This window comes from Morone saxatilis, unplaced genomic scaffold (assembly GCF_004916995.1).
Source record: "Morone saxatilis isolate NCDOM2014 unplaced genomic scaffold, NCSU_SB_2.0 Contig5, whole genome shotgun sequence".
Lineage (NCBI taxonomy): Eukaryota > Metazoa > Chordata > Actinopteri > Moronidae > Morone > Morone saxatilis.
In genome coordinates this window covers 17,100,341-17,111,939 of record NW_023340095.1, presented here as the reverse complement: position 1 = coordinate 17,111,939, position 11,599 = coordinate 17,100,341, and the positions used below count along the sequence as shown (strand labels likewise).

At 40.5% G+C, this 11,599-nt stretch overlaps 1 protein-coding gene across 1 annotated transcript in view; it reads right to left on the bottom strand.

Annotated features, from left to right (window-relative positions):
- Nucleotides 1–10,611, bottom strand: part of st6gal2a (ST6 beta-galactosamide alpha-2,6-sialyltranferase 2a) — a 29,311-nt gene extending 18,700 nt beyond the window's left edge. Inside the window, exons 1-3 of the mRNA XM_035677187.1 lie at nt 10,553–10,611; nt 9,357–10,464; nt 1,764–1,861 (exon numbers count right to left, since the gene is read on the bottom strand). Coding sequence (XP_035533080.1) covers nt 1,764–1,861; nt 9,357–10,374 — 1,116 coding nt within the window. The 5' untranslated portion in view covers nt 10,375–10,464; nt 10,553–10,611. The remainder of the gene's footprint in view (nt 1–1,763; nt 1,862–9,356; nt 10,465–10,552) is intronic.
- Nucleotides 10,612–11,599: the final 988 nt, after the last annotated feature.

The window sequence follows — 11,599 nt, the reverse complement described above, 5'->3', positions numbered from 1 at the left end:
CCGTTCACCCTTTTCCATAGACGTCCCACGGAGCAGATAACAGACCACGCGGGCGGGGTCCACAAAGATCGGTCAGACCATTTGGGACCCGACCTACCAAATCCAAGTTAACCCTCGAACACAAGCAACAGACTTTCTCAAAATCCTTGGTTTTTCAACTCTCACGGATTTTTGCCATCCCATTCTTATCTTCTAGACAACAATGCGATCTTCTTATTTTATTGGGACGCCCCAGAAAACGAAAATCCTCATTCTGGGCGTTCCGTTCCTGTTTCCCTCTATGTCGTCTGGTAGGATTTATTAAGCATACACGCTACTTCCTGACAATAAAGGCTGAATTCGCCTCCCTGAGGCCCCCAGTTCTGACTGTAGTAGATGTGCTCTGCTACTAAGAACGTCCCTGTGTGGCATTCCATCTGGGCGCCCTCTAATCTGAGGCTGGTGTTAACTTGGCCGATTTCTGACAGGCTGGTGAGCTCGGATGAACTGGATATCTCCCAGGGCCAGCAGGGGTGATGCTCCCTTGGTCCTTTCCGCTTTGCAGGGGGCCGTCCCGTCGGTGAGCCCCAGTTTTGTCCGTAGCGGGCTTGATGGTTTTGCGCCTGCACCGTTGGGGAGCACATTCAAGTATAAAAAACAATAACTTTAATAAAAGAAATTACAATTCACCGACCCTTTAAGCTGTTTCCACTCACAATCAAACATCTACACACTATCGCATCAGTCGTCAGCTTTGTATGTCGACAGGTTACCAGTTTTGCCAAATTTTTCCCGGACTGACTGACCTTCAGTTCCATTAAATATTAACAGGATGGTCAACTGTTTCGATTTTTACACCTGGTATTATTACATCGTACGGCCAGGACATCTACAGCATTTGTTTATTAACATTGAGCTTTGCCAACCGAACGCAAGTTTCCAAGCTTTAAGACTCCTAATACACCCTAATTCACCCCATTGCTTCAAGGAACCGCTCAGGTTCAGGGAAGGCACGACTAATTTCCAGCCAATTATATAGGCGCTGAATCCCCCAGCTGTGCTCACCTTGACCACTAACGTGGATGTGTCCAGCAAAACACACAGAGAGCCGCCCCCCATTCAAGCAAGCCGCAAGAACATCTGGCCACAACCGAACCCTCGACCAAGGCACACCCCAGTGACAGTGAGAAACCCACTTTCAGAGTGAGCTACATCTGAAGTCATTGGCACGACAGGCCCAAGGGTTCTGCAGCGGCTGTCAACAAGCACCAAGGGTGGCTCACGCCAAACTTTGAGGCAATCCCCTATTTACTCTTCACACTTTTTGTCTACCTACGAGCTAAATTCGCATGAATGTGCTTCAGTCATCACGTTTTGATGCCCTTCAAGTGCGAAGAAATCCTAGCAATCGTAAATCAGGTTATGAAACATAAAAGAAAAACAATTAACCATGAGAAGGTGTCCATTTGACTGGTAGTGTATATCCTAAAACATATTCCCATTATACAGTCAGAATGAACAAATGAAATAGCAAATGTATTATTGATCATTCCTATTCACAAATGGCTGAGCTGAAATAAATAAAAAAACAATCATGAAATGCAAACCAGCCATCAATAAAACATTCACTGCATGTCAAGAAATAATTGAAGTCATAAATAATTTATATTTTCAACATGTGCCACTCTATATGTCTTACATGTGTTTCACGCAGCTCCCTGAATTCTCCATAATCCACTAATGAATCATCATTATGCATCGTAAAAGGCCAGACTCTCACTCACCTGCGAGTTGATGATGCGAATAGTGGTTTTGTTCCCCACGTCTCTCTCGTATCCCTCTGTAGGTGCAGCGTTGAACCGTAAAACTGCGTCATGAGTATCTGAAAGGCAAACCACAGACCACGTCACTTAAGCAGGTAATGAACTGACCTTGACGTATACACAGGGAAATATGACAACTGAAGCTGGTTTGGTTTTATATTTATTTAAAGCAGACAATATATGTTTGGTTCAAGGTTTGACACTTAGAATTGTTCAGATTAATGTAAAAAGGACAAAAGTACCTCAGGGTCAGTTTCAAATATTTGCCCATCAAGTGTCTCACATTAACCAGAGCTTGTCAAGGTCATGACAGTCACCACTGTCGTAGTCTTGTTTTTTGAAGGCAAAATAATGAATACATAAATGCAGACTATGACTCAACACACGCACACGCTCATTTGCATCTGAATTACTTCAAACTGATGCACACACACACATGCCTCTTCTTGTAAATATTGTAGTCAGATCAACGGCCCCCAGCACCATCAAAGTGCTCTCTAGTGGTTAGCACTTGTAACTGATGAGACACAAATATTCTAGTTTAATAGCTAATTCTGTCCACAGTATGCTGTATAGTGTATATACATATACATATATAGTGTCGTTCACAGTTTATACCCACACATGAACTCACACTGACATGAAATTCTTAAGTTGATGGATGGTTGTAGTAATAATTAAAAACTTGTAATGTCTGCCTGTCAGTTAATCGATCCGTCAGGTCCATAGATCCTCCTCCTGTGTTGATCTGACAACAGAATGAATGACCCTCCGGCTTTAGATCAGATAGTCCTTCATCACTGCCACCAGTCAACACTGATTGACATTCACAACAACGCTACGTGCTGTAAATAGTCTGGGAACACGTGCTCACTAGCTTTGACATTGAGTTTGCCCTCCTGATCCGATATAATACTGTAAACATGTCTGTTCACTGTAGGGATTTGCCACACTGATGGATGGTAAATTAAGTTTTCTTAAAGATGGTGTTCTTTGTTCATATCTAGCACAATCAGCTGCTGGTGGAGTCAAATAATCGATGTCATATTTACAGAAGAGGACATTAATGTGTCGCACATTAGTATTTTGTGAGAAAGAACAAAAGAAACACTATTCCAAAATCAAATCTTTTTACTTTTTATTGTTTCCTTTAGAATTTGTATTTATTTACTTTATTTATTATTTTGTTTATTTTTTTAATTTCCACTTTTTCCATCCCTATTTGTTTTTATTGTATCTATAAATTTCATTTTATTATTAATTTACTCAGTTATTAATGTATGTATTTTATTATTATTATTAATTCGTTACTTTTTCACTTATTTTTTATTATTGTAATACTTCCATAATTCATATTTCTTGTATGTATTGTTCCAAGATATTTTTTGTATATTGTTTTTGATGATATTTTGATGCACCCAGCTTTAATTGATTATCGTGTTTGCCATAACTAGTAAGGATGGTGTAATGATGACACATTGTAGTAGCCTAAAATAGTTTTCACATATTTAAAACTTTGGCAACTTTAGGTTTTATCAGTGTTGTTCATGTTAATCATTTTGAAATAGCATTAAGTGTATGAATCGTGCTATATAAATAAAACTGCCTTTGTCTTTAATAAATTGATTTGAATGTTTGGACACTATCACATATACTTGTAGTTCCCTAGAAGTTTAAAACTGTCAAGTGTTTCAAGAGAATTTCCAAAAATATAATAAAAAATATGAATAGTGAAAAGAAAAGAAGACAATTATCTTCATCTAGCCTCTGCAACTCTACATCTTACCCACAATGAAAAACATTCACCCAAGCCTCTGAAAACCCGCAGAAAGATTTTTGCCTGTCTGACCTTTGAGAAAGACCTGCTGATCAGGGTCAAAGCACCTACTTGTCTGAGTTATCTCCGCAAAGAAACCAGATAAATAGATCCAGCGATTCGTCACTTGTTATGACCTACATAGTTTGCAACATTCAACACTTGTTTTCCAATCAAGTATTTATAACAAGAACCAAGGGTTTCTGTTTCTGACTTTGCGTATATCAATAAAGAGACATCAGCATGTTTAAAAGCTGAGAGTTGTTAATATTATAATGGCTGAAAGTAAACCTCAGCTCTACTGCAAACGGACTGTGTGGACAACAGCAAAAGGAAACTCTCGTCCTCTGGTCAGATTCAGGTTTTAGAGTAAGCTGTGTGTTCCTCTACATCAGCAGCATTTTATCATTGGCAGAACTGCCAGAAAGTATGCGAAGCTTGTGACGAACAGTGATTAAACTACAGTAATATAACACCATTATTCATCTTCTGTCATAGAGAGTTTGATTAATCTAATGCTACAGTGCATTCATCAGTGTCCTTGAGACTGAACTCCACTGCTCCTCTATTGATACAGTTTGTCCATGTCGGATACGTTACATTCCTCGAAGAATGACTTCTACAGTTTGACATCGACATCCCTGTGACTGAGCCTAGGCTTATTACGTTACCTGTTAACCCATCGAGTGGCAAATAGTCCTACAGCATCAGCAGATGAGGCCCTGCTGGGCACATGTTGGCTGTTCTAAGGATGATGAAGAGTTTTAAGGCTTTTCAAGTTACCTTTTGTGCTTCGACACACATCTTTACTCTTTCACACTTTCTTGTTTTGAGGACTTTTGCTTGTTTTTCTTCCATGCGAGGCATTTTAGATCATTGTTAAAAAGGTCCAGTGTGTAACATTTAGAGGGATCTATTGGCATAAATGGAATATAATATTCATAGGTATGACTTCATTAGTGTATAATCACCTGGAAATAAGAATCCTTGTGTTTTTGTTAACTTAGAATGAGACATTTTTATCTACAGAGGTAGCAGGTCCTCGTCTACAGAGGCCGCCATGTTAACCGCCGCCAGATAAACCAAACACTGGCTCTAGATCAGGCCTTTTGTATTTTTTACGAGTTTCAAGGTTACCATAGTTTCTCCTACTAGACTGGGAGAAGAGGGTGAGGTGAGTTGGTTGCAATCTGCAATGTCACCGCTAGATACTGCTACACTGGTTAAGTGTGTGCAAATAAAGATTGATATTTTTATCGATTGCATTAGAGTTGAAACGCTTAAAGAAAAAAATGAATAAATAAAAAACTATTGTGACAACCATACTTCTGTAATCATTCAGGTCAGATTTCAGGAAGAAATGGCAAACATTTGCTGGTTTCTGCCTCTTCACATGTGTTGTGCTTTTCTGTCACTAAACTGAATATATTTGGGTGAGAAAGGGATCACCTTGGGCTCTGTGGAAATTGTGATGGTATTATTCACAATTTTCTGACACGTTATACTGTTCTAAACAAAGCTAAATTGATAATGAATCATCATTAGATGCAGCTGTAATTTACATTTCTAGTTCTAGCTGGCAGTTCTATAAAGATTAGACCCCACCTCAGATCTAGAAAGGTGACTATTTATTTTTTGTTGTTTTTGTTGACAGTAATTGTTTTCTGATATATCATTAGCATTTTTTGTAGAAAAAGAAAATAATCCTTTTATATGTCAGTGTCCCCAGGTCTGCTGGCAGATATACCACAGGGTCATTTCTTAATACTACCACTGGGGGGCACTGAGTTTGAATTTTTCCCAATTCTGCACAACTGAATCAATTACAACACCAATCAGTCATACTTACTCTTATGACAAACGTATGACCTGAAATTTGCAGATAAACAACATTAACAAAGAGGGACAGTCAGCCAAGGCTTCACCAGCACAGACTAAGGCATCCTAACAACATATTTACTGAATAAAAGCACAAACTATCATCTCAAACGACCATAGAGTTGAGTGAAAGCTTCTACATGTCAAAAAACAATCAATACAATAAACTTTACAAAGACAGCATTTGTTGCAGGGCATTTAGCTGAATAATGCTGGAATGTGTTGCAGTTATTTTCTCCATCCACTGTTGTACTGGGGGTGCAGTTCATCCTGTCCACCACATGATGGCAGCCACACCACACACCACACACCACACACACCACACACCACACACCACACACACACTAAACTAAACCAAAATCTCAGTTACTAAGCTCTCACAGGAAGAACTGCTGAGAAACCAGATAATCTAAATGTCAGCCGACCTGCAAGCAGCACAGAAAAGAGAACCATTTTCACATTCATCTTTCAATGATTTGTCACAGTTCACAGCTGCATAATGAGGGTTTTGATGCAGTGCAGCCTTTTGGGAAGGACAGCAGGGTGAGAAGAAGTAGACGGAGCGGGATCAATTTGGTTTGATTTCCTGTTGAAACTGAGCCTGAGAATTAATGTAACAAAGTCAAGCTTTTACAACACTATGAGTCTGTTCCATAATTAATATGATAAGCTCTATAAACGTTATCTTATTTGTCAAGTCACCAAGACCCCTGTCAAGCAAAATCTCTTATTTAAGAACAGATTACCATGATGATGACACACTTAACCAATACCCTGCTGCTGCTTCACATAAATATGTATGTGATTAGCCTCAAATGGTCATGAATTGCAATTTCTTATTTGACAACTTTTCTGCACTCCCATAATGACGCTCTGATGGCATATGTGGGGCTTGGAATCGCTTTTTAACAAGGTATATTCAAAACAGGGAAAGCAAAGACAAGTGTGGGGCCGAAAAGACACGTATACTTCCTTTGTTTATGAGCATGTGCATATGGGTCACATTATTGGCCAGAACCCAAAAGCAAACATGGGGGATGATGATACATCAACAGAGATTTAGAAGCACCTGCCGAGTTTAAGTCCAAGGCCTGGTGCCCAAAACTGAAGTCTGCTTCCCTTTTCAGTGCCTCTTAAAAGGAAGAATAGACAGTCAGTCAAATGTTCTTCTTACTAACCAGATATACCAAAAACAGTCATCAGGAAGTAACACACTAAGACACACTCACTGAACTTAACCACATCCAACGTCTGTCATTCTGAAACTTCACAGTAAACCTGTTTACACCCTACAGCTTTATAAATCTGGTAAATGTCTTCTTATTTTGGTTAGATTTATTTGTAGCAAGTGGAGGCGTCAGTGTTGTAACTGGTGTGTTCACAGACACACGTTAATCCCACTGTGTCCCACAGGATAAAGTGCAGCTGTAGATTTAAATCACCTGCACGCATCAGTTTTTGTTTGGCATGCTTCTCTTTCTGGGTGTCGGTTTTCTGGGACAACTAGCGTCTATGGAACACTGTCAGTATATAGGGACATTATAGAAATATAATAAAGCTGAAGCTCTTCATATTAAAGATTTTGCTTGGTCTGAACAGCTGAATTCACATGGAAATGCAAGGAAGCTATATGTGATGCAAAGGAGCCTGATTGGTTACCAGAGGGGGTCTTGCTTTTTTCTAGTGAGCCATCTGTCACTGACTTCACACTCTCCCCACTAACCACAGAGCTGCCAAAGTCTCTAAACCAAGAGGACACACATTCAAACACAAAGACATATAGCCTACTAGGCACACACTCAACCCTGCTCACAGTCAGCTTGACAAGTTAATCTGCAAATGCCATGCAAAAATTGGAGATCCTTCAAGTCCTTGTAGATGCAAACAGATATATTGACCTTCAAAATTCAACATCGTAGCATGCCACTGTGCTCAAAGCATAAGAGATCAAGCTTAGTTCAGTCACTCAGATGGTATACTACTACCCCAATCACTTACCTTAAACTGGAGTTGTTGACATGCTACAGTAAATGTCTTAATATAGATCTTAGTAATCTTGTTATACCTGTACTATTCAGCTGCAGCTCTACTATGCTGTAACTCTGCTTTGTAACAATTCCATGATGTGAAATGTGCATTCGGCCAAACCTTTGCAAATCTCTATATCCACAACCTCGTATCACTCTGCCCACCAAATCTACAAGTTAAAAAGGCAACAGAAGATATCCAATCCAATAGCAAGGCCTTCTATGTGACGTTCTGATGTTTCTACAGTAGTCTAGAGGGAACAAACCAAACACTGGCTCTAAATAGGGCCTTTTACATTTTTCGAGGGCACCATAGTTCTCGTTGGAAAGTTGAGATGTATTCAATCTACAACTTCACTGCTAGATGCCACTGACTCTTACACACAAGTCATTTAAGTGTCCAGCACCAACAGCAATTAACATCAAACTGAGCTATTTAAGGCTTTTGTCTTTAGTAATTGCCCGTCTCAAATAAAGATCACTGTTTGACAATATATGATACTACCATTTCTCTGTTGGCAATTCACTTTGAAATTTTTTTTTAGAGAAGAAAACATGATGAGAGTTTTGTCCGTGACAAAGTAGCTCAAAAACGAATTTCCATTAAATGTACCGTGTATTTTACTGGCCTCAAGAGCTCCAAACGTAATCAGTTTATGACCACAGTTCCATCAACGGGCTGAAATTTCTACTTGTACACAAAAAATCTCGTGCTATTAAAGTTATGGAATAAATTCATGCTCTTTGGGCTCTTTTCATTTCCTCCACCCTCAGGTCCATGAGTCAACTTTGAATATAATCTACAAGAGAGATTGTCATAAAATTTGCTAATAAATGCTTTAGAGGAGAAAAACCTTTTTAATTTAAAATGGTCACATGGTGTTTACTATAGTGACAATAGTCAAGTTTCAATCTAAAATTAGCAAAAGAAAATGAAAAATATGCGCATTTCCATCACCTACCATTATGTGAATATCAGGAGCTTATCAAGACAACAGTCGATGGTGCTAATTCTCCATTCGGGAGCCATTAAACCATTGCAGGAGAAGAGGGTGCAATAAGAGGATATAATTAAAAAGGAAAACATGATTGAAATCTGGCATTTATGCATCATGTGGCTAATTTGAGGAATGTGACAGGTTATTCATCAGCCACTATTTCCCCTCACTCCAGTGGAGCGAAAGCTTAAGAGGAAGTTTAATTCACATGAGCATCATGTTCGTATGTCATGATTGATTCACTAAGTCTGTGTGTTACCAATTCATCTCAACTAAGCAATATTTCAGTTTCTTTTTTCCCCCCCGTCACTTCCACACAGGTTTTTAATGTGCATGCACATAAAAACAGGTGAATGGAAATATACTTATATTCATGACAGGAACACTGATATTGTAAGTCCCACAATTGGACAGACTCAACAAAAACTTAGAGAATTAACCAGTATGTTGGTTGTTCTGTCCAACCCTTCCAGATTGTGGGGTGTAATTATTATTGCAGCCTCTAGGTAAAGTATAGTGGACTTTTTGTTTGGCAGTGTCCTGAGCACACACAGCATTTTTAAAATTCAGATCTTTCAGCTTATACTTCGGCTGCAGTGCATCATCCCTCATCTTTTATTCTGTCAACTGTAGAGCTGGGTATATCTTTTCATCAAGGAAAATGAAATGTTGTCTAAACATAAGCAGGACTTTGCCCCAAACATATTTAAATTAGATATGGTCCGATTAAAAAAATACCATCAGTCGATAAAAAAAAAAGATGGTATTAAGGATTGGCGCACACCCCTGTGGCCCCTCTTTGCCCTTGCTCAAAATCTTTTCTCCCTCTACTCACCGATCTCTTTGCCCAGTCCTGAGCGCAGGATGGCACCGGCCGAAGTGACCACTGCACAGGTCTTGAAGCTGCTCTGGTCCTGCCATCCGTGCAGTTGCTCCAGGGGAAGAGACGGCACGAGGCGAGCCCAACCAAGTGAGGAGAATGGCTGCTCTGACCCGTCCACTGTCCTCAGCCGGGCCTGGGCTTTCATTTGACACAGCATCTCTTTAGCACTCTGGGCGGCCCTGCGATGCCCCTTGTAGGAAACAGAGTGTTTGTTGGCACTGACGTAGTCTTTCATGGCACGCTGCAGCCGAGGACTCAGCATGCCGGCGGACACGCGGCCCCGCCACAGCCGCTGGACCACAGAGGCCGACTTGGAAAAGTAATATTCCTCTAGATCAGAGGAGTCACCGCCGGCCCTCCTGCCTGTTGTAGTCCTCCTCCTGTTTCCTAGTTCTTCATCTTCATTTTCCCTCTCATCATCTTCTTCTTCTTCTTCTTCCTCCTCCCCACCGTGGTAGCGCGTGTTGCTGCCATGGTTCTGGTACTCTGTGGTCTGGGAAGTTCTCTCACGACTCTGGACTGCAGGGTCTGAGTGAGAACCCACATTTTCTGTACCAAAGGAGGACCAGGCCGCCAGGCTCTGTGGGTCCAGGTAGTCCTGATGGCTGGCCTCCTGGCCACCATAAATAGAGTAGGGAGCACTGTTCGGGCTGTGGCTCACCTCCAGGCTGAACTCTGGGGTTGTGGAGCTGGCAGAGGGCTCTGGTTCTGACTCATCTCTGGGGTAGTTTGTAGTTAAGGTGGAAGCCAGTTCAGGTCGGGAGCCCAGGTTGGCAGGCTGTTGATGGGAGGCCTGTATAGAGGCCAGGCGACGGGTGTCAGGGTGCTGGGAGAGTAAAGAGCCAGCTGAGGTCAGGGGCTCATTCACACGAGCATCCAGGAAGTAAGAGAGGAGGGCGAGGAAGAGGAGAACCCAGGCCAGCATTCCCGCCAGCACCAGCCTCCGCCACTGCCTCATACTGGACTTCATTACCTCTCACTCACATACAAGCCTGTTCAGCTGGCCCACCAACAACAAAGCCCCACGGCCAGGACTTAGCCCGGAGGTCAGCTGGAGGGCCTGTAAAAAGAAGAGCGCTCTGAATGAAACTGCTCAGGGGAAAAATGGAAACATGTGGAGCAGTAAAGGGGAGGTTTGAGACACTCACCTCAACTGATGCTTCTATTTCTTCATGTCTGTGTGTCCTCAAGGATATAACAGGACCCTGAGAAGAGGAGTGGTACAAATTAGAGGAGTCAAGAGTACACATGCATACATGAGGTAGTGTGTGCATGAAAACACTGCTCACCACAGACACACCGCAGGAAAACACCTCCTGCAGAGCAGAACTTGGCTGCTCTCCATTCATAACAAAAAAGAAGACATTTTTTAAAGGCTAGGACCATTTATTAACTGGAATCAAATTTACAGCTTTACTCATAAAATGTCTGGCACTTAAGTCACAACAAGAACTAAAGACGGCTCTGCATCAGCTGGATTGAAATGTCTTCTCAGACAACAAAGATCCCACAAAATATGAATCATTTAAACAAACCCCAAATAAATAAAACAAGGAAATCTAAGGAAATTAGGTTAGTTTGAGGCCAATACTAAGCCTTACCTAACTTTAACTTCATGCAGACTCTATTGGTGATTGTCAAACTAACTTCAGGCAAACCTGCCGAGTTTTTTTCTCACACATCAGCAGCTGATTGTGACTGATTGGGCAGTTTGTACTTTCACAGTGTGTAAAAAGTCAGACGTAGAGCTGAGACAATGAGTGTCTCAGGAAGTAACACCTTCCTTTCATTTAGCACTTATAAGCACTATATACACAAAATGATTACTCAATACTCTATTATGTGTGTAGAAACAGCTAGACATTGTGTCTATTAATATACAGTATTGTGTATTATTATTATTATTATTATTATATTATTATTATTATATTATATTATTATATATTATTCATTATTATTATTATTATTATCATCATCAGATCACATCTGTGTTGTTACAAGCACTTATATTCAATGTTTATATACTTCTTTGAAATGCTAAAAAGGGGGCGTTTAAATAAAGTGTTACCAATGAATCTGAAAAATGATAGCCAAACATTTTGATTACCAATTAATCATTGATTGATCCAGCTTCTAATTTGTGATCTGTTGCTTTTCTTTGTCGTAGTGATAATAAACAAAAAATCTTTAGGTTT